We start from the raw sequence: 26,306 nt of genomic DNA, 5'->3' as shown, positions 1-26,306 counted from the left end.
TGGGACTTGCAGGACTCAATTTTCTATGCCGCTTATCCTGTTTACAGTGATACAGTCTGTAAATCGAGTCTAAGGTGGAATCAATGTTCGCTGGTGTGTGTGTTTCAGTAGGACGTCAATGAGTGGTGCACACCAAGACATCACCAAGCCAAAGAGCAGGAAGTCGCCTTCACGAGTTGCTGTTGTAACTCTCAGAAGACGCTATTGTACTCCTCTCTAGTGCACGTGGCCAATGAGGTAATATCAATGCAATAACCTTTTACACTCTTTAAGTTGTTTAAATACGATGTCCTTATAAATGTGCTATTGTTAGCCGCTAACGTTAGCCCGCTAGCATGTCTAGATAGTCTATGCAGAGCCATATTTTGTGTTGTGAATACATTTTTATGTTCTCCATCTATCAGTGGCGGTCCTAGCCTTGGGCCAAATGAGCAATGCCCCAGGGTGGCATTCCATATATGTATATATATATATATATGTACATATATACATACATATATATGTGTGTGTGTGTATATATATATGTATGTATATGTGTATATATGTATATATATATATGTATGTATATATATGTATGTATGTAATAATGTGATATCAGTAGATATGTTTTTCCTGATATTGAAAACTGATTTAGAAAAGTACCTAACAATAAATAGTAATAATTATGCATAATAAGATAATAAGTCCAGTCTTGTCCAGTCCTTCCATGACAGGATATATACAATAATAATAATAATTCCTGTTTGTATCCGACAGACATCCAACAGCTGATTAGTCAGCAAGAAGAATGTTCCCCTCAGCCACAGGGTGGGAGCTAAAGCCTGTTAAGGAGGAAGAGGGGGAGCCACAGCCCACCCACGTTAAAGAGGAAGAGGAGGAGCCACAGCCCACCCACATTAAAGAGGAAGAAGAGGAGCCACAACCCCCCCACATTAAAGAGGAAGAGGAGGAGCAACAGTCCACCCACATTAAAGAGGAAGAGGAGGAGCCACAGCCCCACCACATTAAAGAGGAAGAGGAAGAACTCTGGATCACCCAGGAGGGAGAGCATCTTCTAGGGCCAGAGGAGGCTGATCTCACCAGGTTGCCACTGACTGGTGTCTCTGTGAAGACAGACGACCATGAAGACAAACCACCTGAGTCCTCACAGCTTCATCATAGTCCAAGTGAGGAGATGAGAGAGGCGGAGCCTTCATGCAGCAGCTCACTGCAACACATGACAACAGAAGCTGATGGAGACCACTGTGGAGGATCACAAGCAGACAACCTCTTAGCTCCACTGTCAGATAGTGACGACACGACGTCACACTCTCCTGAAGATGAAGACAGCGACTACAACCAAGAATCTCTGAGCAGCGATACAGACTGGGAAGGTGATATGACGACTCACACTGGCAACAAACACTCTGAAAGCTCGAAAAAGAAGACCGCTAAACCTTTTAACTGCTCCGTTTGTCAGAAAGGATTTTCTTGTAAGAGTAAATTGACTCGACACATCAAAACACACACAGGAGAAAAACCTTTCAGTTGCTCAGACTGTGGTAAATGCTTCAATTTAAAGACACACATGCAATCTCACATGAGAACGCATACAGGAGAAAAACCTTTTAGTTGCTCAGACTGTGGTAAACGCTTCACTCAAAAGACAACCATGCAAAGGCACATGAGAACACACACAGGAGAAAAACCTTTTAAATGCTCAGACTGTGGTAAACACTTCGCTTTAAAGACACACATGCAATCACACATGAGAACACACAGTGGAGAAAAACCTTTTAGTTGTGCAGACTGTGGTAAACGCTTTGCTTTAAAGCCATACATGAAATCACACATGAGAACACACACAGGAGAAAGACGTTTTAGTTGCTCAGATTGCGGTAAACGTTTCACTCGAAAGACAACCATGCAAAGACACATGAGAACACACACAGGAGAAAAACCTTTTAGTTGCTCTGATTGCGGTAAACGCTTCACTGAAAAGACGCAGATGCAAAGACACATGAGAACACACACCGGTGAAAAACCTTTTAGTTGCTCAGACTGTGGTCAACGCTTCACTCAAAAGACACACATGCGTCGACACATGAGAATACACACGGGAGAAAAACAGTTTGGTTGCTCAGACTGTGGTAAACGCTTCACTTTTATGACAAATATGAAATCACACATGAGAACACACACGGGAGAGAAACCTTTTAGGTGCACAGACTGTGGTAAAAGCTTCACTCGAAAGGCAACCATGCAATCACACATGACAACGCACACAGCCAGAACCGCTACTGGGGGTACGGCCGGCTTTCAGGGGGCCTTTGAAGGATTTGAGTGAATAACATCATGTTGGATTTTTTTCTTAATTTGCAGTGTTGATTTGATTTTGCTCAAACAATCATATGTAATGAAAGGGACTCATTAAATGATTTTGTTGATATTGTTGTATTACATATTGATGGAATAAATGTTGACAATAAGTGCAGTCATGGAAGTAATTTTTTGTTTTCCGAGAAATGTTGTCAGGTATTTTATATTATTTCAATCAAGTCAAGTCAAGTCAAGTTTATTTATATAGCCCTTAATCACAAAAGAGCCTCAAAGGGCTTAACAAGCAGGCAACAGAAGAAGACAGACAATAGACGACAAACGACATCCCCTGATCTGAACCCCCATCAGGGCAAGGAAAAACTCAAAACCCATTAGGGAAAAAGAAACCTTGAGAAGGGACCGCAGATGGGGGAATCCCCCTTCTAGGATGACCAGGCTGCAATGGATGTGGAGAGGTTAACATGTGACAGTTAAATATAAACATAGAGTATAATAGTCCAGGTCCAAGATGTGATGCCATTAGGACAGTTGGGCAGCCACGGGTCTTGAGATGATCACTATCCCTCTGCTGCAGCGCCTCCAAGGTAGGCCACGACCGATGTCCAGTTTCGTCAAGGCAAACTTCCAAAACAGCCTCTCCTGGACCCCCCCCCCTCAGCCGGGGGGGGCGGTATGGGAGAGAGAAGGAGCGGCAGTCAAAACAGGCAGGGAATATTTTTAACTAAACGCTAAAGTATAGAAATGAGTCTTAAGTCGGGACTTGAACATTTCTACTGAGGTAGCAGCTCTAATATTAACAGGTAGATCATTCCACAACGTTGGGGCCCGAATGGAAAAGGCTCTAGAGCCCGCATACTTCTTTCTGGCTCTCGGGATAGTCAAAAGACCGGCGTGTTGTGAGCGTAGGTTTCTAGACGGAGCATAGGGTACAATTAGGTCCACCAGATAACAAGGTGCCAACCCGTGTAATATTTTGTAAACCAGAAGCAGTACCTTAAAGTCACATCTTAAATGAACTGGGAGCCAGTGCAGGTTGGCTAGTATTGGTGAAATATGGTCACACTTACGTGTCCTTGTAAGAAGTCGCGCTGCAGCATTTTGTACTAACTGCAAGCTTTTGAGACTCGCCATTGGAAGACCAGAAAGCAGTACATTACAGTAGTCAAGGCGAGACGTGACAAATGCATGGACTAGGGTCTCTGCATCAGAGGTGGATAGAATAGGTCGTATCTTCGCAATATTGCGAAGATGAAAAAATGCTATTTTAGTAACATTCTTAATGTGTTTATGAAAGGATAGAGTCGGGTCCAATATCACACCCAGATTTTTCACAGAGTCACTTTGGGAAATTATGCTATTATCAAAACTCAGAGTGGTGTCCTTAAACAGGCGGCTCTGTTTAGCAGGGCCGATGATCACCATCTCAGTTTTATCAGAGTTCAGGAGTAAAAAGTTACAGGACATCCAATGTTTAATATCAATGAGGCAAGCCTCCAAATTAGAGCAGTCCCGCGGGTCAGTTAACTTTAGTGGGACATATAGCTGAGTGTCATCAGCATAAGAGTGAAAGCTAATCTTATGTTTGCGAATGATGTCGCCAAGCGGCAACATGTAAATGTTAAACAAAAGAGGGCCGAGCACTGAACCTTGTGGAACTCCACAAGTGACACCACAGAACTCTGAAGTCATATCATCACAAACGACACGATGCGTCCGATCCTTAAGGTAGGATCTAAACCAAGAGAGTACCGGACCAGTAACACCAATATATGTTTGAAGGCGTTCCAGTAGGATAGAGTGATTGACAGTGTCGAAAGCAGCACTGAGATCAAGTAATAACAATATTGTAGATGTGTCACAGTCCATAGAAAGAAGAAGATCATTCGTCACTTTTGCAAGGGCTGATTCAGTGGAATGGTTTCTCCTGAAACCAGACTGAAAAGGTTCAAAAAGATCACCCAAAGCCATGTGGTCATTGAGCTGTTGTGCTACAATTCTTTCAAGGATCTTGGACAGAAATGGGAGGTTAGACACCGGCCTATAGTGGGAAATACTCCCGGGGTCGAGGGTTGGTTTCTTCAGCAGGGGTCGAATCACTGCAGTCTTGAAAGCTGCAGGCACAGTGCCAGATGAGAGTGATAGATTAAATATATTTAAGAGTGAGGGGGCTAGAATTGGGAACAGTTCTTTAACAAGTTTCCCAGGAAGCGGGTCAAGCAGACATGTTGTCTGCTTTGCTGTACTGACAAGTTTTGTAAGCTCGTCCAGAGATACTTCCTCAAAGTAGGAGAAACTAGTGGGACAGAGGCTGGAAGTAGTCCCAGCAGCGATCATGGCGGTTGACATGTTAAGCCCGTCTGGCGGTAGGGTGTACTTTATTTCCTTCCTGATGAGCTCAACTTTATTTGCGAAGAATCGCAAGAACTCATCGGCTGAGAAGGGGGAACTACTAGGAGAGGTCCTCTTCTGGGTTAGCAGTGCCACTGTGTCGAATAAGTATTTAGGGTTATTTTTATGGAGGTCAATTAGTCTAGAGAAATAGTTGTTTTTTGCCGCAACAAGAGCCTGTTTATATTTAGTCAGACTATCCCCCCATGCCTGTCGGAAGACCTCAAGTTTAGTTGCACGCCATCTGCGCTCCAATCTCCGACAAAATTGTTTCAGCCTTCGAGTTTCAGCTGTAAACCAAGGAGTAAGTCTTTTGACGTGACACTTAAATCTCAAAGGTGCAACAGTATCAAGAGCTTTACATAACACCTTGTTGAAATCATTTGTAAGGTTGTCTATAGGACCCTTATAGGAAGGGAAAGAGGATACCACTGAGGGCAGTAACTCAGCAAGTGCAGTAGCAGTCGAAGAACTAATATTACGACTGCTAGAGCACTGGTTCCGGTCCAAGCGGTGGGATTGGGTCAAGATTTCAAATGTTATAAAATAATGGTCAGACACAGTGGTTACGTAAGGGAGGACTGTTACGTTGGAGGTCCTAATACCTCGAATTAAAACCAGATCCAGGGTATTACCACTGATATGGGTTGGCTCATTAATTAATTGAACAAAATCAAAGGTATCGATTATTGTCTGAAAAGCCACACTAAGGGACTCTTCAGGAGAATTGACATGGATATTGAAATCACCCATGAGTACAATATTGTCTGCGTGGGTTACCAGGTCTGCAATAAATTCAGAAAATTCATCCAAGAAGCCCGAGTACGGACCAGGAGGACGATAGAGAAGTGCTAGATAAAATGGTAATGATGCGGTCGATCGCAAAACGAGGACCTCAAAAGTTTTAATTTCAGATTTTGACCAAGTGCTGAGGTTAAGAGCAGATTCATGGATGAGAGCAACACCCCCACCTTTCCTATTAGGACGTGAGACCTGAGAACTCAAAAAATTAGGTGGAGACGCCTCATTAAGGGATATAAATTCGTTTGGTTTTAACCAGGTCTCGCAAAGACCCATTATGTTGAGATTATGATCTCTTATCAGATCATTAATGAGCACAGCCTTTGAGGAGAGCGATCTAATATTCATAAGACCAATTTTCGTAAAGGTTGGCTGACTGAGGCTGTTCACTCCCAAAGAATTGATAGTAGTAATATTAACAAGATTGCTCCGTCTAGAACCCATGCCATATTTTGACTTGTTGTACACACGATAAGAAGTCAAGACCATAGGGGTCTGATAGTTGTTTGTTGAATCATCACTAGTACAAGAGGGAGGTTCAAGTTTATCACGAGGCCCTACCTCAGTAGAAGGCAAGACAGACTGTGGTGCATTTATGGGTTGTGAATCTGTATGCATAGTATGTTGCTTTATTCTACAGAAAGGGCTATGTGTATTGTTCAAGTCCGGCATAGCGCCAGTTAGCCATAACCTTACAGACTCCACACCCGTTCTAACAGGCTCGCTAATCACCTGTCCCCCGGCTTGTTCTAGTGCAGGAAGTCATGTGGGACTTAAACAGTAATCTATATTTCTGGAAAGGGTAAGAGCACCTTCCCTATTAGGGTGAAGGCCATCTCTACCAAACAGTCGGGGGTTCCTCCAGAAGGAAGGCCAGTTATCTACAAACTGAAATCCCTGTTCATTACAGAAGCCAGCCAGCCACCGGTTTAGCGAGAATAATCTACTAAACCTCTCATCATTGCCTCTCGCAGGCAGCCACCGTAATGTGTATTCCTGGGGCCAGAGCACCCGATATTGAAGCTAGCCTTAGGGAGCTGACTCGCAACAGGTCCAAACACCAACATAAAGCAAATAACACTAGTTTCTCTGATATAGTGATACACGTCGGCTCCAATGACACTATGATGAGGCAATCAGAGATTACAAAAAGGTACGGAAATTACAGGCACATTGGCAAAAATATTCAATTGTATTGCCAACTTCAATAAAGTACAGTATTGGTATCAATATCAGTGATACTGGTCTGTACTGACTGGGATTGCTGGATTCTATGGATTTAAACAAGTTTGAGCACTGGAATTGTAATCAATGGGATTTCCGTGTATTGTCAATAAATCTGAGTGTGACTATCACCTGTCATGATGACAACTTTTATTTGATAATTCTCTTACAAATTATTGTCACTAAATGATATTATATTCAATATCCATTATTTTGAGGCTATGTTTTCCATGAATGTAATGATATGGTATACACCGGATAATAATGTGAGTATACCGTATCAAAAGCATACATTTTTCAAGAGTGTTTGGAATTGGAATGTCCATCCATCTTCTACCGCTTATCTCAGGTTGGGTCACAGGGTCAGCAGCCCAAGCAGGGAGGCCCAGACTGCCCTCTCCCAGCCTTTTCCAGCTCCTCCCGGTAGATCCCGAGGTGTTCCCAGGCCATTTGGGAGACATTGTCTCGCCAACGTGTCCTGGGTCTTCCCCGAGGCATTCTATTGTTCGGACATGCCCTGAAGGCATCCTCACCAGATGCCCAAGCCCTGCTCATTGCCTCTCACTGCTGGAAAGGCCAGAGTGACAAAGTCGAGCCCCTCGAGAACAGACCCCTTGCTGGGAGGTGAGTCATATCTAGCTAACCTTTTAACCTTCTACCCTATCAGAGAGGTGACATTCCACGTCCCAAAAGCGAGCTTCTCTAGCCGAGGATCAGACTGCCAATGTCCCCTCCTTGGGACTCACCATCAAGGGAGGAGGGACCCATGTCATCTCTTCAGGCTGTGCCCGGCCGGCCCCCACTGGTCAAGGTCAAATGTATTTATAGAGCATCTTTCCAACAGCTCACTGCTCAAAGTGTACAGCAGCCAATAAAACACGACTACACAACACACCTAATAAATTGTACAACAAGTTGAAACGCACATATTTTCTAGGCCGCTTATCCTCACTTGGGTGGGATCACAGGGCACATATAGACAAACAACCATTCACACTCACATTCATACCTATGGACAATTTGGAGTCGCTTATTAACCTAGCATGTTTTTGGAATGTGGGAGGAAACCGGAGTACCCGGAGAAAATCCACGCATGCACGGGGAGAACATGCAAACTCCACACATACATGCACAATGGGAGATTCCAACCTTGACGTTGTAGCCAACATGCCTAAGACAATGCACAAAAATACAGGAATGACACAAATAAACATAAAAAAATAATGAAACAATGCCCAGATTAACGTGTGTGAAAGTAAGTTAAGGTCATTAGTTAACTTTATTGAGGAAACAACATTTTTTTTTTTACATCAAATCACATCATTGACAGTAATGAAGCTGAAAAGAAGTGGGCAGAAGCAAAAGGCTTCTCCATGTTGCCACTGTCATTCAAGCAACTCAACACACAAAAGATATGATCTACACAAAAGAAGTATAATTTTTTTTGTAAGTCACATTTGAACAATTGTATATTCTTCTTACACTACTACTACCACCACCTTGTTGACACAGTTTATACATTTATTATGGGCATGCACTGCAATGCAGGCCCCCACTGACAGCCAGTTATTGTTCCTCCCAGAAAATGTTTAGCTATTAATAATATCATTATCTTTTCAGTAATTTATCTTTTAGTAATTTATTCAGTATTTTAGTACTTTTCAATTCAGTATAGTCCTACAAAAATGATTTGGCTTTATTCCTTATAGGTACTGGTGCTCAGGCCCTAATAAAATACCTGACAAATTTTGAAAAACTCAAATATCCATTTAGTATTAAAGGGGACCTACTATGCTCATTTTTCGACACTTTAAGTTGTGGACTCCTATAGAGCAGCTACACACAATAACCTGCACAGAAACCCTTTTAGATCTTCCAGAATTTGCACCTATTCCAGCTGTATTTCCTTGGATTTGTGCTTCCTGCCAAAAGGCTCTGTTTTAATTTATTCCACGCCCAAAGTGCTTCCTAACTATGAACCACATAAAAAAGTCCGCCCCTCTGTGACATCACAAAGGGGCAGTTTTACCACACCTTTTGAAACCGAGCGTTTTGAGCCATCCCAAACTTCTTTGAGGGCTCACTTCCAAATGCGCAAACCTCATTATTTGAAACTTTGGCATGGTTTAACACCAGAATACAACATTATAAATACATTTATAGGTCCGAAAAATTGAAAAGGTATCATACATCCCCTTTAAGATGTAATACAACAATATCAACAAAATAATCTAACAATTAACTTTCATTACATACAATCAACAGTGCGAAATAAGGGGGGGGGGGGTCAGATAGTCAGTAAAAGGAATCCAATGTCTACTTTCCAGACCCAATCTGAAAGTAATGGAACAGGAAGTGACTGCATCAGTTCCAGCATTTAATGATGACAGCATACAGTCAAATAAAACTCCTTAAACTACATATGAAACCATTACATTGTGGTCTTTTGCACAAGATTAAAAACATGACGTATTTCTTGAAGAAAAACACCATACTGACTGCATGGATGCCAGGCCAGTTAAACAGTCGACCAGCAGTGACTCTGCATGTGTCTTTTCAAAGAGCACTTCCAAGAGAAAGAATCACCACAATTTGAGCAACTAAATGTTTTCCCTCCCGTGTGTGTTGTCATGTGTCTTTGCATGTTTGCCTTTTGACCGAAGCGTTTACCACAGTCTGAGCAACTAAAAGGTTTCTCTCTTGTGTGTACTATCATGTGTCTTTGCACGTGTATCTTTAAAGCGAACCGTGTACCGCAGGTTGAGCAACTAAAAGGTTTTTCTCCTGTGTGTGTTCTTAAGTGCGATTGCATGTTTGACTTTCGAGCGAAGCGTTTGCCACAGTCTGAGCAACTAAAAGGTTTTTCTCCTGTGTGCGTTCTCATGTGTGACTGCATGTCTGACTTTCGAGTGAAGTGTTTACCACAGTTTGAGCAACTAAAAGGTTTTTCTCCTGTGTGCATTCTCATGTGTGTTTGCACATTTGTCTTGAAAGTGAATTGTTTATGACAGTACGTGCAACAAAACGGTTTTTCTCCCGTGTGTGTTCTCATGTGTGACCGCATGTTTTCCTTCAGAGTGAAACTTTTACCGCAGTCTGAGCAACTAAAAGGTTTATCTCCTGTATGTGTTCTCATGTGCAATACCAATTGCACCTTTTGAATGAAACCTTTACAACAGTGTGAGCAACGGAAAGGTTTTTCTCCTGTGTGTGTTCTCATGTGTCGAGTCAAAACACTCTTCCAAGAAAATACTTTCTGACAAAGTGAGCAGTTAAAAGGTTTATCTGTCTTCTTTTTAGAGCTTTCAGAGTGTTTGTTGCCAGTGTGAGTCGTCATATCACCTTCACAGTCTGTATCGCTGCTCAGAGATTCTTGGTTGGAGTCGCTGTCTTCATCTTCAGGAGAGTGTGACGTCGTGTCGTCACTATCTGACAGTGGAGCTAAGAGGTTGTCTGCTTGTGATCCTCCACAGTGGTCTCCATCAGCTTCTGTTGTCATGTGTTGCAGTGAGCTGCTGCATGAAGGCTCCGCCTCTCTCATCTCCTCACTTGGACTATGATGAAGCTGTGAGGACTCAGGTGGTTTGTCTTCATGGTCGTCTGTCTTCACAGAGACACCAGTCAGTGGCAACCTGGTGAGATCAGCCTCCTCTGGCCCTAGAAGATGCTCTCCCTCCTGAGTGATCCAGAGTTCTTCCTCTTTAACACAGGGGGGCTGTGGCTCCTCCTCTTCCTCTTTAACGTAGGGGGGCTGTGGCTTCTCCTCTTCCTCTTTAACGTAGGGGGGCTGGGGTTCCTCCTCTTCCTCTTTAATGTGGGTGGGCTCTGGCTCCTCTTCCTCTTTAACATAGGGAGACTGGTGCCCCATCCACGCCCTGCAGGAGTGTGTAGCATTGTCCAGAATATGCCCATCAAGTTCTTTCATCACATTGTTTCATAACATAAACACTATGGTTTGTTTGTCTAAAGTCAAACAATAAAAGATGTCCTGAACTATATTTCTTTTAAGCACGATTCAAAAACAAACATATCGTTCATTTGCATATAGACTGTATTTGCCAGAGCTCCAGCACCACCAGCAAAGCAAAGAAGACTACAAATTTGTGGAAACACCTACAAGTAAATCACAAAGAGGCATGTTGTAATGTTGACAGTCTTACGAATTAAACTTTCTTATTTTCATTTAGTAGTCTTCTGCTTCTTCCATTTCACTTTTGCCAAGACAGCAACAAGGAGAGCACAAATAGTGGTAAATATGAAGTAGAGTAAAACTGAAATGGAGTTAATAGTGAAAGAAAAGCTTCTAAAGAAGCGGCAGGAAGAATTGGACAGATAACCAAAAGGTAGGTATTTGTATAATATTCAGAGTGGACCAAGTAAGAAGGACCAGCAGAAATAGGAGAAAAAGTATTCACAACACAAAATATGGCTTCGCATGAACTTCATAGACATGCTAGCACGCTAGCGAGCTAACGTTAGCGGCGAGCTAACGTTAGCGGCTAACGATAGCACATTCATTCAGAAAAGCATCGTATTTAAACAACTTGAGAGTAAGAGTGTAAAAGGTTATTGTATTGACATTACCTCATTGCACTAGAGAGGAGTACAATAGCGTTAAAACAGCAACTTGCGAAGGCGACTTCTTGCTCTTTTGGTTGGTGACGTCTTGGTGTGCACCGATCATTAACGTCCGACTGAAACACACACACTGGCGAACATTTGGTCCACTTTAGACTCGCTCTAATGCAGGGGTCAGCAACCCACGGCTCCAGAGCCGCATGTGGCTCTTCAGCCTCTTTGTTGTGGCTCCCGTCACATTGCTCAAGTATTTTTTTTTAACACCTGAATGGGGAAAATACGCATTTTTGGAAAAAAATCCGACTTTCTGTGAGACCAAGACTACTTGACCAACTCTGAAGTACTTTGATACCCCAAAATTCCCTCCAAATCTGGCAGTCAATCAAAATCTTGGGAGACTCGCAATTCGCTCTGAATGTGAGCACATCTCTCATTCATTCATTCATTTTCTACCGCTTATCCTCATGAGGGTCGCGGGTGGTGCTGGAGCCTATCCCAGCTGTCTTTGGGTGAGAGGCGGGGTACACCCTGGACTGGTGGCCAGCCAATCACAGGGCACATATAGACAAACAACCATTCACACTCGCATTCATACCTATGGACAATTTGGAGTCGCTAATTAACCTAGCATGTTTTTGGAATGTGGGAGGAAACCGGAGTACCCGGAGAAAACCCACGCATGCACGGGGAGAACATGCAAACTCCACACAGAGATGGCCGAGGGTGGAATTGAACTCTGGTCTCCTAGCTGTGAGGTCTGCACGCTAACCACTCGAGCACGTCTCTGCTGTTTTTAAATTATGTTTTACGGCTCCAGTCTATTTTTCTTAGTGAGCCAGGGGGTAATAAAATGGCTCTTTTGATCGTAAAGGTTGCCGACCCCTGCTCTAATGCGTTAAAAAATGTTGTAATCTGTAAGCATTTTTTTCTTTAAGGCCGAGCTTTAAATAATAATTAAGCCCTTGCCCCTACAATATTGCACTTGATATTTTTATAAACTCGTTATAAATGGCAGTACTGTAATATGTGGAACAAAACAATTGTAATAGCAGAACATATTCCTGAATATTTACAATTAAGGTAGTTTCAGAACGTTATTTATCCAAAAAAACAACTCTGCTTAGAGATGGTCCTCCAAAACTGTAATGTTTATACGTTTTGATTGTCCACTTCCGTTCTCCTTCAAGTTGTCCGATGAGTCCATTTACTGCTGGAGTGTTCTGAACAGAAAACACATGTCCATCAGAGGTGCACATGTCCACATGTTGTCCACACTTGACACCAGGACTCCTGCAGTTTGATGATTGATGAAGACAGAAAGAGAGCTGTCAAGTCATCGCCACCTAGTGGTGAGTTGGCTCCAACGATAGGAGAGAATGCCAGTCAAACCTGGCAGGCCCAAATGCATTGTGAGGGTCGACTGGGAACATCTGGCAGAGTCCAACTCCCATGTTGTGAGTTTGGACTTTTTTTCTCTCTTAACAATAGAACCTTTCACGTCTAGACTAATATTTACATGTTTGATGATGGGGCAAACACTTCCACACCACTGAGAATTGATATACGTGTCTGTGTAAATCAATTCTCTTACTTCATATATTGGCCGGTTATTGGCCATGATATGAAATATTATCAATTGCGCTCTAATATAAAATGTTGCAGTAATTTGCAGTGTTGGGCACTAATTTTCATTTTCAGTCACGTACCCCCTGGGGGTACACATTCTCTAGAGTGAAATGAAGTAACGTGGAACAGAAAAGACAACATTTCCAACCTTTGTTAATAGCAATAATCCTTTAATGTGCTGCTCCTTTGTCACAAAGCAAAGTTGGGGTGGGCGGGGCAGGTTGGGCTGAAATATGTAGACATGGTTACATATATTATACATTTCATAAAATGAAGAATTTGGTTATTAGGTAAGCTATCGAACACGTCCACGCTACGCTACGAGACTTTATGATAGATGGCCTTATTGTTGCAGTAGCACGTTTAGGATTTGTTTCTCGACAGGAGCATAAAGTCTTGTGCAGCAGGTTGGAGCAATGAAAAGAGACCAAGAAGAGGAAGAGGAGGAGATGATGGCATCGTCACAGCTGCACTTGCAGATGTTTGTGATGATAAGAAAAAAAAAAAAAGGCAAGAAAGCATATAAGTTGTTGTCTTTGGGGGTGAAGGCGTGTGCTTGTTGGGTGCAGATATCAAAGGTGCTTCCACCTTTTCCCTGCTCCATGTGATGTGTGCTAAATGCTAAGATGATCACAATTCTGTTCTTTGTGTGTGTGTGCGTGTGTCCCTCATTGACAAGAAATACTGTCTTAGGCACGGGAACGTGAACAAGGCACCTTGAGCGTTTCCAAGCATTGAACTGTCTGAGCACAGGAGCATCCAGGTCTTGCTTTTCCTCACGCATTTGGACATTTTGGATCCTACACAAAGGAGTACTGGGGTACACCCAACACTACACTCTAATACTGCAAGAAGTCTTACTTCTCTAAATCTGTGGCATCACACCAGCTGCTCGTAGCGTGTCTGAATACAGTGCACCATTCCGGGCCACAGCAGGTGACTCTTGGTACCTTGGTAGCAGGTACCTCTATACTCTGGTTCTCCTGGTAGTAGTCATGTGGTATTTTAGTCATGCCATATTTGATTTGGGCTAAACAACAGTATACTTGGTCACATCCTCATTCGTTCCAGTCCTTCTTTCCCCCAGGTGTACACAGACGACACATCTACATTTGAAAAAAAAGTCTGTAAATATTGGTCTTGAGAAGCAGAAAATTAGTGATTGGAAAAAAAGATACTCTTATTCTTATGACTTCAGTTGTATAAAACAACTTTTAATGTAATAGTACCACTTTATTTCTGTACAATATATTTTTTCATGACCACTACCAGGAGAACCAGAGGACAGAGCGGAGGTATCCTCCTGCTGTGCCCCAGCAAGGTGCACTGTATTCGGGCACATGATCCGAGCAGCCGATGTGAGGCCACGGAGGTCAGAGTGCAGGTAATCGTTTTTTAAATGATCGGTTGTCTGAGCTATATTTAATGTCATTGGATTTATTGGTATGACATAATTCCCTTATATCGTCCTGGTAATTATCGGTCCACCCCTAAATATCACATGACATAAAATGTTTACAACGGATATTTCTTGTAACATTACAAGAAAAAAACACTAATTTAAGAATATGTAATATTACAACAATAAAGTTGTAATGCATTTATTACGAGCTATACTTTATTACTGTATATTATATACATTACACAATATAGAAACACACAGGTTGTCATTTTATGCCACTGAATAATATTAAATGAATATTAATATTGCAATAAGACAGAGCACCTATTTAATGATCAACGATGAAAAATAAATCAGGTAATAGTAGAAGTAATAATTGTATGATAAGAAAAATATACCACCAAAATTTACTGGGAGAATAAATGATAAACCTTTTTTTCTTGCTATATTTTATAATATGATTTCCTCTTTGTCTCGCCCGTGTGACCCCAATACTCCTTTGTCCAATACAATCTTTGTCTTTTCTTTTGTTCGACCAACATTCATCCAGTTCTTTGTAAAATGTGCTTAGCAGAGAAGGATGCCGCGTGGAGAGTTGATGGAATGGCGGTCAAAGCAGATGTTTTTTTTTTCAATAAATAATCAAGAGCTTGGTGGAACAAGGAGGTACTCTGATGTACAAACTAAATAAATAGCAGATCCAGTGCTACATCTGAACCACCCTCTGTCACGTCCTGAGTGCATGTGGGGCTTCCTGGGCAGCATCCTGATCCCGGGTGGGGGGATGGGCGGAGGGCCGCAGGGAGGAAGAGGGGGCGGAGGGCCGCAGGGAGGAAGAGGAGGCGGAGTCCCCAGGGCGGGTGAGGGAGGGCGGGAGGGTGTGTTTGAAGGGAGGATGCCAGCAGGAAGTGGTGCCCGTCTCACCTAGTTGAGGCGATATCAGCTGACGCTCAGCTGTGCAAAACCGATCAGCTTCACCTCGTCAGGGAGCTCCGTGTCGTCACAGCCGGACACCTGCGTGGGCGGGGGGGGGCGTGGGTAAAGATCCATGGAGTCGTACGTCCGCAACACAACCATAGTGTTTGTTATGAAAGCCACCCTGCCATCTCAATTCTAAGCAGGAAGTTACCTATACGGCGATACTGACATGAATTTGATACTTTGTAGTTCCACTCGTATCGCCTTCGTTAGCATCCCATTCAGATGTAATGATGGTCATGGTCTTTAAAAGGGACCTATGATGCTATTTCCCCTTTCTGACTTATAAATGTAGTTAGAATGTTGTATCCTGGTGCTAAACCATGCCAAAGTTTCAAATGCAGTCTTTTTAACATCGACTTCTACCGACATCAATGCAACCCGGACCTACCTATATGGGCATGCCCAGATAGACAGTAGGAATTAGCAGGTAGGAAGTAGCAATGGCATTCAGGAATTGTTTGTCCCAGTGAAAAGGAAACTTCCTCAAGAGGCAAGCATCAGGCAGAAGTGGTTAGAGTTTCCGATACCCGGCACAAAATTATTTGTGACTATGTATCGCTTCCAATCACTCTGACAGGCATGATGACGGTTGGAGGCGCCAACCATCTGCACACTCACCAGCTTGAAGGTCAATACTTTGTAGGTAGTTGGGTCGTCTACAATCTTCTGAAGGTGAGCAGCCACTGGAGTAAGGAGGACACAAGAGAACAAGGATGTCATGCCTGAAATATTCCCAAACCAAGTACATAATTGGGGGGGGGGGGGAGAGAAAATGACATACCAGTGACAACATCATGCCCGTTGACCAGACCAGCTGAGAATAGCTCTTGGGAAACGCCATCAGCCGTGTCTTGAAAGGCAATACCAATGAAAAGTACCATTTCATTACACTGTACACACGCAGTAATATAACAATACATCCATCGGAGTATTTATATACATCCATGAGAGTATTACCTCGTCCTGGAGTGAATTCAAAGCGGATATCATTCAGCTCCTTTTTGGAGTTCCTTCAGGTAGAGAAAACACACTGAATGTCCTGAATATGACAATCTACTCCAACGTGCTCCACTTCACAACTCATCCAAGAGGATATTCGCATGGCTAGCGTGTTGTAAATAGCATACCACATGCAGTGGTGTTTGTCCTTCCTCATTTATGATTTTGCATGTTTGTCACCCTTCATTGTTTCACATCATCAAAGAAATGTGTGGCCTTATGGTGTAAACTACTGCTGTAAATAAAACCAGGTCATTATTGACTTGTGCAATAATAAATCCTGAGGTATGCTGGAGCCTATCCCAGCTGTTTTAGGGCGAAAGGTGGGGTACACCCTGGACAGCCAATCACAGGGCACATATAGACAAACAGCCATTCCAACCCACATTCATACCTATGGACAATCTGAAGTGGCCAATGAAGCTAACATGTTTTTGGAATGTGGGAGGAAACCAGAGTACCCAGAGAAAACCCACGCATGTACGGGGAGAACATGCAATTGATATAATTAATAGAAAAAAATAACGGAGGAATCCCCTACTAAAATCATTGTTAGTTGCAGCTCTAGTGGTAGTGCATGTTGTGTTATGAAACACCTTTTGATTCCATATAAACAGGTAACATTTTCATATTCTGACAGCAGTAAAATGAGCCTTTTTACACCCCGCCAGGCTATGTTTGTGTCCTGATGGTGCAAGTAGAAAAGAAGAGGTTAGCATAGAACATAAGCAGGTGAAGACTGGTACATCTAGATAAAAACACCATCTCAGGTCAAATATGGACAGCTGTGTTCTTCTGCGTGTGTGTGGCGATACACACACACATGATGAGGTGATTGTGATGCGAAACGTAAACCAGATGAGCACGAGAAACTTGTATGTCTCACCGTAGTCGCAGCACCATGTTCACAGCACCTTGACAGTATGAACGATTCCCAAAGGGCTCCACCTGCAGGAGAAGGTGTGTCATATTGAGTTTGCACTGGGACAATCAGGTGATGTATTGTACATTATGTGCAGAATATCTGCATTGTCACGCATTTTAAACACTTTATTTTCAAGCAAGTAAGTGTAAGTGTAGTTTGTGTACACCTGGAGGGAAGGACTGGAACAAACTAGGATGTGACCAAGTGTACCTGTTGATTTGTCCAATCAAATATCATGACACTATTACTACCACATGACTACTATCAGGAGAACCAGAGTATAGAGGGGAGGGAGTTCCTTTGTCAGTCATACAGTCTGTCTCGGTGGGTGTAGGCGGGGGCCGCGAGCACACACATAGTGAGAAATTCAATGTGTGTGCTTCTTTTCCTCACCTGGGGGTGCTGGATGGATAATCCATCAAGAGGAACATTGTTGACATTCTCCTCATCCTGAGAGAGGCAATAAATGTGAACACGTTATTTCAAGATTGACAACAATGGAGGAGCAGCCATATGCTCGTTAGGCCACGTCTATACCAATATAGATTTTTTTTTTTAAGTGTTTTGGACTGTCCTTACAAGTCAGCTTTTGGGCGATGACTTTGAACAACTCTGGTGTTAGCATGTGTGTATGGACAGCGAGGACGGAGCTTTTGTCTTGTTGCCGACAGATGACAATGGCAAACATTACGTTGTTGCTTTTCAGCATACCAAGTTGCTTTTTGTGTGTCTAAAAGTAAGCATAAGCCTACTTTTGCTTAACAATGTTGAAGAAAGGTTCCATTGTGGGCTTTGGAGGATGCTGCTGTTGCTGCCATTTTGTTCTCTAAAACTAAAACGACCATGACGCTCCTGCCAACAATGGCAATTTGAGACAAGACCTGATTGGACCTCTGGCTGGGAGATACTTTGACAAGCATATGGTTATTTTGGAAGAATGGCGTTAGAATGTTATGACATTGTGATTACAGCTTCAGTTGCACATTAAAAGCTTCCCTGTTAGCCAGTATATCCCTGCCTTGTGCTGCATTGAGGCTATTTATACCGTTACCGGCCATGTTTGTTGTGGTGTGTCGACAGAAATGACGCTTCTGATGGGTTAAAATAATAAAACAGTATAAATAGAAATTGCCACCATGTGGATGGAGATTATTTTGGGCAAAAAATGTGTTTTTGAAAATATCACTGTTGGTGTGGACATGGTGAATTCCAGGCTTGGTAAAGGCATGAAAGAGAAAGCCAACTCACATCTTGGGTCTCCTCCTTGACCCGCCGTGACTACAAGTACAAAGAAAAGAAGCAAAAACATTGCAGACTTGAAATGCAACTTCTAAATGCAGGCAACCTAAGAAAATGCAAACACTTTCTTACATCGTAAAAACCAGCACACACATTACCCTTTAAGTATTTGAACACCCACGTTTTCCACTGTTATCTCCTATTGGATCAGGGACTTAACTCACAAGATTAGTAGCAAAAGCCAAACAATATTGTTGATCATTGTTGTTGGATTGTATCATTTTTAATGCAGAGTGCTATTTACATAACCATATTAGAGTCCACAAGTACCGGAAGGAAATAGGGAGGGAGGCTTACCCTGCCCCGGTTCACCGCCGCCCGGCCTTCCTCACTGCCCTCGTCCAGCTCGTCGTCGCTCCACTCCCAGTCTCCGTCCTCAGTCTTGTGCAGGTGGCCGCTGGAGCCTGGAACCCGCCTCACCTGCACCAGGACCAGGACAGCAAAAGGAAACTTAATCAGCATGTCTTTGTGCTCAAACGTTGCGATCTGCCTATACATGATCATTTTTATCATCACAACCATCTCGGAAGGAATAGAACCATTTGCCACACTGGCTCATTAAAAGGCAGATTTGAGGGATTTACTAAACATTCATACATACATACAAGTGCTTTTTGACTTCCTGGTCCCTGCAGAGGCTCTTTTACACCAAAGATGAATGCCGAGTGCTATTAAGACACTACTTCCCCCTAGTGGCCGTTGTGTCTTTGGTACTGTACACGTTGCTGCTGTCTGGTTTGTCCATTTTTTTTCCACACAAAAACTTGGGTGGATAAAGTTTTTGTCAAGTACAGTTAAATTATTGTGACTTTTGGTCTGAATTTGGCACTCGAATTAAGGGTGCTTGTGAATTTTGTGCTCTATACAATACTGTTTCCACTTTACAATCAAAGAAGAGTATTTTATAGCGGAGGAATGGCCGACTTGAAAGATCGGGCATACCCGGCGGGAGAAGGCCTGGGTCAGACCTAGGACACCATGGAGGGATTCAGGCTCACAGCTGGCCTGGGAATGCTTGACGTCTTCCTGGGGGAGCTGGAAGAGGTGGCTGGGGAATGAGAAGTCTGGGCTTCCAGACTGAGGCTGCTGCCTCCCCACCCCGCCGCCCAGACCGGGTAGAAGTAAGCGGAAGAAGATGGATGGATTTGAACTTCCTTTCTTGTATTTAAATTTTTGTAACTTGATTTTTCCATTTTTTTTCTTTTCTAAATTATATTTGGACATCGTGCCAAAGCCCCCGGGCCTTGGGTAGCCCATTCTAGTGTATGACAGCATATGGATCCTTCACGAGAGTATTGATATCCCGACGTCATCCACCCTGGTAAGCATGTCAGTGAATTTCCATCCTTGCACTGACAGAAATGACCTTGCCAACACGAAGCGGGGGCCGTGCCTGAATAATACACCTTTCCCCGCAGACAATGATGAGGGAAGAAGCGAGCAGGCAAGCTGAGGATTTCTTGCTGTTGCTGCTCAGCGTTACCATTTCATCTTTGACGTACGTATGTAGACAGCGCACGTTAGTGACTCTTTGCGACAGCAGCCCGTATTTTCCACTCCATCGACTAAACGGTTTGTGCATAAAGTGTCTGAGGTGTTGCAGAAAGGCGAAGAGCATCGCTCATGTTGACTGTAAATGCAACTTTGTGACGAAGGTACTCCACTCAATCCCACGGCTTTCACGCCATGTCTGCTGTTTAGTCAATAAGAGTTCTTTTACAGGGAGGTGTCAGTGTCAACATACCTTCTTTGCTCTCTGGGATATCTTTGGTGCACGACACAAAAGCTTTTCAACCAGATATTCTCTGTTCTGTGTGAAAAGAAACAGCATTCATTCATCAGCTACGACTGGAATGTACTCAAAACACAAAGTAGATGAAAAAGAAAAAGATGCTTTAATATGTTACAATATGGAGCTATGCAGGAATCAAATAAAGCTACAAATCAATGGCAGCCCTGCCAACCTTCCGCCCCACCCCCGCCAACTTAAAGAAACGCAATAGCAGAAATAGGAAACATGAAAATGATGTGGCAAGAAAAACTGTTGATGCAAGCGCCAATAACTGAGGGTGTCACGATACGCTCAGGTCAGGAGAAGAGACAAGACACAAGATTGGTGTCTACAGGAACCAGACGAGACGAGACTTTAACTTTCAGGGAAGGGAAGTAGCCATATTGCAAATGGAAGTAATCCATGCATTACATTAGATTATTAACATGTGGCATGTATCCACGGGTATACCAATAGACATAAACTAACATGGACATTAAAGGTTGATGGGGAAATAAATACCTTAGCTTTTTGGAAGAATTTACTTTTCAAAAGCTCTGCAGCTGTGGGCCTGTCAAAAAGAAAGACAATGTTTAGAAAGCCGGACGTGGCAGCTTCTTATTCCATGACCTCCATGGCTTGATGAACAGAAGGTGAAAGTCACCTTTTGGCAGGTTCCTTCTGAAGGCACAAAGATATGAGCTTCCTGAACGACTTGCCGTACTTCCTCAGCATCTCCTTGTCCTCCACACTGGTCTCCAGGGTGGGCGGATCGTTCTGCAGCGTCAACATTAAGACCTGAAGATGTATGACAGAAGGCTGTCATGTGCCACAGCAAAAAGGGATGAAAAAAAACTCCACAGCAGGAAACACTTTGTGTTGTTTCAGGGGAACTGTCCTGTGAAGCCAACAGAGCTACTTCCTCAGATGACTTTTTGTTCCTGGTTAGCAAACGTCATGTTTCCACAAACACGATGGTGACTGACCAACACCCACCTTCATGGGGGGGTAGCGATGATAGGGTGCAGACCCCGTAGCTAGTTCTATGGCCGTGATTCCAAAACTCCAAATGTCGGCTTTGAAATCATAACCTCGAACCTGTGGGGATGGGGGTGGGGCATGGGAGAGAAGGTTGGAGAAACCAGCTAAGTTGATTTTTACTTCTCCAGGTTCAGACCCAAATCAGCCGGACTCCCTGAAAGCTTCAGTGGTTGAGTCAGCTGTGTCAGACGTCTGGCTCTTGGCTGCAGTACCACCAGCAGCAACCAGGACTCACCTGCTCCATCACTTCCGGTGCCATCCAGCAGGGCGTCCCCACGAAGGTCTTTCGAACTTTGTTTCTCGTCATATCGCCCCCTGTGGCCAGGAATGAGCTTACGCCAAAATCTGAAAAAAGTGATTCATGCAGTGAAAAAGAACATATTTCTTTAATATTTATTTATTTAATATTTTGAGTAAAATGTTATTACCTCTCCTCATAATATTGCAACATTATTATTATTTATTATTTTTTTCCTGTTCATATTTTGTCAAATTGTTGCTGATTTTTCCAGTTTTGCTGTTGAGAATAGAATATCATAGATCTCTAAAATATATAAAATATCCTTAAGTGTATCAAGTACAGGAGTAGACAGGTAAATGCCAAAGTTTGCTGTTCAACGCACCTGCTATCTGCACAGAGCCATCTTCTCCCAGTAGAATATTTCCAGCTTTGACGTCCCTGCAAGCAACAAAACACAAAGCAGTCAAACAACATCAAGCGGCCGCACCATTGATTCTTCCGTCCACAGCCGGATTCCCTGAGGGGCTGTGGAAAGGTCAAGCCTAGTTCCCGGTGACCTTGATATCCAGGAAGTTAACGTCACAGCTGCACAAAGGCAGATCAATAAAGATAGTGACATACTACGTAAAACTTGACGTAGTTATATGTATTAATAAACCCCAACGCCCCATCCCAACAGCCTATTTATGTTTTTTTTTTACACCAGAGGATTTAAAGGAGGTGATGATGCAACTCCTCACCAATGAGAGTAAATGAATGGCATAGGAACGGCCACTAAGTGGCAGAAGTGCATCATGATAGTTCACCATGTTCTACTTGTACATAGTTATTATTAGTTATATTATATTATATTATTAATTATACTACACACTTCCTCATCGTCACTAGACAACTGCAAGGTGCATTCAGGGACAGTCCCAACAATGTCTTTGTGATGCATGCATGTGTGCGGTCTAAATCAAGCATGAAAAACAATAAATGCATATTCTTATCACTCCCCTTGGACAGTAATCCTACTGGAGAAGTACAATTTACTGCATTTAAGTGTGCTTCGTAATCCCAGAAAATACAAAAGTCAAAACATGACCTCAACTTATCGGACATGGTGTCTTTGAACTCAACCCCCCATTGCTCACAATAACATGGTTATGTGCTACTATTAAGAAAAGAGGGTGAGATAAACAGACATTTGGTGTTGTTAATACATACAAAATATTACAATCCTGTCCTGTCTTTCTTTCATACAGCAAAAATGGTGACTAACCATGAAAGATCAGTCCAAATGCTCTAAAATGGAATGAAAATCTTTTGAAAAATGGCGTATATTGAATGAGTGAGTACAAGTCGTTATCCATAGGTAGTAAAGGAGGCCACTCGGGACACAACAAAGAGTGAAATGTGTTACCGGTGAATCTGTCCATTCCTGTGCAGGTAGTCCAGGCCCTCCAGGACTTCCTTTAGGATGGTGGCAATGATGGGCTCGTCCAGATTCCCGTCCTCCTCTTTGCTTGTGTGCTTGATAACATCCAGCATGGAGCCTACAACAAACAAAAACGTATGCCTTTAAAATGTCTCCATTGTTGTGTTGTTGTTTGAGTCGTTTGCTGGGGACCTGACACAAAGTATCTTCTCCTCACGATTACAGCATTTCAAATGGACCGTAAATTCAATTTTTATCCACAATTCCGTTAACATGGAAATTATAGGGCCCTAGCAGATAAAACCCACCGAGATCAAGATCTCATTAGCAAAGGTGACCTGGCCAAGAGGTCAGCAGCACACGCCATAATAGATACAGAAATACAGAAACACACCGAGCGAGTGTTGAGAGCCGCATGGCAAATGGAGCTCACCTCCGCTCAGAAGCTTCATGACCAACCACAGCTCATCCTTCACAACAAAGGAGGTGTAGTAGGTGACGACATTGGGATGGTTGCATTGGCTCATGGCTTGAATTTCTTTCTGTGGGGCAGAAAAAAAAGACACTTCATGTACATATTAGTATTAGCAACACTTTTGCATCCAGGCTTTCCACATGAAGAATCACTGTGAATCGTGGGCAAAGCTAACCCTTATTTACGCTCCTCACCAATAACTCGTCCATGCTGGTTTGGCATTTTTCCAGGTTGATCCTCTTGATGGCGACGCGCTCCTGTCTGGGGGTGCAAAGAGCCGCCTGTACCACCGCCGTGGCCCCGCTGCCTGCAAACCAAAACGCCCCTCAATTAGTGGCCATCATTGAACCCGGTGTTCTACTCCTTTACTCCCGCAAACAGCGCTAACTCAGCAGATAACATTTTCTAAAAACACTTAGCGGGAAAAACCCCATCGAGCACACAAAAAACCTTACGAGCCACCTGAAATGCCAGCACTGCAAAAGGTTTGCCGGCTGCTCGGAGTGTGTGCCTGAATACAGTGCACCTTGCTGGGCCACAGCAGATGGTTCCCTCCCCTCCATACTCTGGTTCTCCTGATGATGTGGTAGTGGTCATGTCATATTTGATTAGGACTAATCAATAAGTACACTTGGTCACATCCTCATTTGTTCCAGTCTGCACAAACTACACTTAAAAGTAGATCGGTTATTAGTTCTATTTCAGTCTTGAGCACCAGATGTCGTACGTGTGTATCTGAAATACTCATGGATTACATGAGATGTTAGTGGAAATCAATAACAGCGTTACTCCAACACTGTCCCACATCTGGATGGGGAAAGGTGACCTTTGTGCTCGTTTTCACCCGACCTATCGTGTTTCTGGCTTGTTTTGTTCCTGCACGCTTGAAACATACGACAAACACCATGACTGGGCGTTCTCTGCACCTTGCGCTAGGTTTTTTTCCGCTTGAGCTGGATATTTGTTCCCAAGTAACAGTGGTTGGTTTAAAATCAGGCTACGTCGAAGGAGGACATTTTGACACATGGCCTGTCAACTGTGAGTGACAGATAAGCAGAAGTTGAGAACACACAAGATCACAGTGGTTAGCAGCTGATTGTGAGAACGGGGGTGCACGCCTGTGACTGTGTGTGTGTAGTGGGCGTCCCAGAGACGCAGTGGACAGCTGTGTATTTGTGTGTTTCTTATCTAAAAGATAAGAAGTGACAGCTCATCAGTGAGGGTGAATGCCAAGAAAATTCAGACAATTTCCATGTGTGCCTTTGTTTTGCTTTCGCTCCGAATTGTATCACTTCTGTTACGTTGCAGAAATAATTCAAATAGGATCATAATGTGTCACATAAATATACATTTACCAGTGCGTCTTAGTTTGCATTGCTCTAATACAGGGGTGTCCAAAGCATGACTTGGAGGTCTTTATTAGCCCGCAGCTGTTTTTTGTTCACCCACTAACAGGAACATGAGCTGGCTTACTTTACTGATGATGTGTTGTTGTAGTAATAGCAATAGTCATTCATTCGGATGTTTGCTTTCATGGTTTTTGCTAGTTGTCTCCCTGAAAGTCTACAATTACCAATCACCATTGCCAATAATGCAAATTAGACTAATTCTAATCATTTGCAGTTACAATTCATTGACTGTATTCCCCTGCTTGTCATAGTCAGGTTTGAAACAGAAGTGTTTAAGCTTTACGTATTTGTTGACATTTAACATGCAGCATCCGCAACGTTATTTAGCCATCTCTCATAAAATATCCCATCTTTGTTAACTACATACAGCAATTAGAAAGGCCATGAAGGCAACGTGACACGTTCAAGTACAGACCGGATTTCGGTAGAATCCGCTTGGTCAGAGTCACACGTGCGATGTCAGCCAGGTAGCTAGCAAATGACTTAACATCCGCAGTGGCCAATTCACGTGGAGAAAAAAAGCCGGTGGGCCTTCCATTTGCCGGCCAGGAGTAAGCGGATAATAGTATACTAGTGTGTACAATGCCTCCATGACATCTCCGTGTACTAACCGATGACTTCCTGTAGCTCGTACGACTCCCTGCTAATTGGCCAGCTGGTTGTCGGCGATGGTTGCGGCGACTGGACGGGAACTGGGGCTTCGCCTTGGTCCGCCATGATGATGATGATGGTGCTTGTGGTGGCGGTGATGCTGAGCCGGTTAGCCGTCCTCTGGCTGACGCACCCCGGGACAGACACGGAGAGTCGGCTTCGACCTCCTCTCCTCGGCGCGAGTGTCAGCAGGCAGCCGCAGCCGAGCAACTGCCGCGTGCGCGGAGAGCAACCCGGAAAATAAAAGCGGCAGTCAGGCTAGCGGCCACATACACACAAAGCGCCCTGTCATGTTGCCAGATAGCTGGCTTTCTCGCATACTCGCTTCCTTTTAACAAACAGCATAGATGGGGGACATTTTACGCTGTTACTTGGCAGCTTTTTTCAGTGTGGGGTGTCCTTACTTATTCCACCAAGGGCCTCGGACTGAACAATAAAGGAACAGGGGAGGAGTAATTTTACGAATTATTAGAATAAAGACATAATAGTCACAATAAAAATATTGTTTAAATGTTTTTTGAGCATAAATTCATAGTACTTAGCTAAAGTGAGTTGGGAAAACATTGTAATTACAAAATCTAAGTCAAAATATTATGTGAATAAAGTCAATGTTATGAAAAACATCACAAGAAAGTTCTGTAAAACTAAAAAAACAGCAACAAAAAATAGAATCCCCGTAGCGGAGAAAAAGTTCATGGTAACAATACATGTATAATACACCTCCAAGTACTTCATTAAAACTTTGAACATACCAGC

At 43.2% G+C, this 26,306-nt stretch overlaps 3 protein-coding genes across 3 annotated transcripts; 1 reads left to right on the top strand and 2 right to left on the bottom strand.

The window, feature by feature from the left end:
- The first annotated feature begins 97 nt into the window (after window positions 1-97).
- LOC131135707 (gastrula zinc finger protein XlCGF57.1-like) lies at window positions 98-2,532 on the top strand. Its single transcript, XM_058081933.1, has 2 exons — window positions 98-237; window positions 757-2,532. The coding sequence occupies exon 2, from the start codon at window positions 788-790 to the stop codon at window positions 2,324-2,326; it is 1,539 nt and encodes a 512-aa protein (XP_057937916.1). The 5' UTR covers window positions 98-237; window positions 757-787; the 3' UTR covers window positions 2,327-2,532.
- A 4,445-nt stretch (window positions 2,533-6,977) lies between these two features.
- Window positions 6,978-11,451, bottom strand: LOC131135720 (gastrula zinc finger protein XlCGF57.1-like). Its single transcript, XM_058081951.1, has 2 exons — window positions 11,317-11,451; window positions 6,978-10,607 (listed from the first exon to the last, which is right to left on the bottom strand). The coding sequence occupies exons 1-2, from the start codon at window positions 11,319-11,321 to the stop codon at window positions 9,251-9,253; spliced, it is 1,362 nt and encodes a 453-aa protein (XP_057937934.1). The 5' UTR covers window positions 11,322-11,451; the 3' UTR covers window positions 6,978-9,250.
- A 1,632-nt stretch (window positions 11,452-13,083) lies between these two features.
- stk39 (serine threonine kinase 39) lies at window positions 13,084-25,840 on the bottom strand. The gene is made up of 18 exons (XM_058081936.1): window positions 25,511-25,840; window positions 23,685-23,797; window positions 23,449-23,557; window positions 23,001-23,133; window positions 21,978-22,033; window positions 21,590-21,699; window positions 21,310-21,411; window positions 20,978-21,111; window positions 20,836-20,884; window positions 20,287-20,352; window positions 18,840-18,962; window positions 18,492-18,521; window positions 17,637-17,693; window positions 17,205-17,266; window positions 16,277-16,329; window positions 16,101-16,169; window positions 15,938-16,002; window positions 13,084-15,352 (listed from the first exon to the last, which is right to left on the bottom strand). Exons 1-18 carry the CDS (start codon window positions 25,614-25,616, stop codon window positions 15,278-15,280), a joined length of 1,512 nt encoding a protein of 503 aa, XP_057937919.1. The 5' UTR covers window positions 25,617-25,840; the 3' UTR covers window positions 13,084-15,277.
- Between the last annotated feature and the right edge of the window lie 466 nt (window positions 25,841-26,306).

The sequence above is a fragment of the Doryrhamphus excisus genome, chromosome 9, assembly GCF_030265055.1.
Source record: "Doryrhamphus excisus isolate RoL2022-K1 chromosome 9, RoL_Dexc_1.0, whole genome shotgun sequence".
NCBI lineage: Eukaryota > Metazoa > Chordata > Actinopteri > Syngnathiformes > Syngnathidae > Doryrhamphus > Doryrhamphus excisus.
Note: the sequence above shows the minus strand (reverse complement) of the source record. Positions and strands in the feature narration are given on the sequence as shown.

Excerpts from the sequence above, each read along its gene's own strand:
- LOC131135707 (XM_058081933.1), top strand. The coding sequence starts at position 788 with ATGTTCCCCTCAGCCACAGGGTGGGAGCTAAAGCCTGTTAAGGAGGAA.
- stk39 (XM_058081936.1), bottom strand. The coding sequence starts at position 25,616 with ATGGCGGACCAAGGCGAAGCCCCAGTTCCCGTCCAGTCGCCGCAACCA. Across the intron at positions 21,700-21,977 it reads TGGCTCTGTGCAGATAGCAG|ATTTTGGCGTAAGCTCATTC; the intron begins GTGCGTTGAACA and ends CACTTTTTTCAG. Across the intron at positions 21,412-21,589 it reads CACCGGAAGTGATGGAGCAG|GTTCGAGGTTATGATTTCAA; the intron begins GTGAGTCCTGGT and ends CCATCCCCACAG.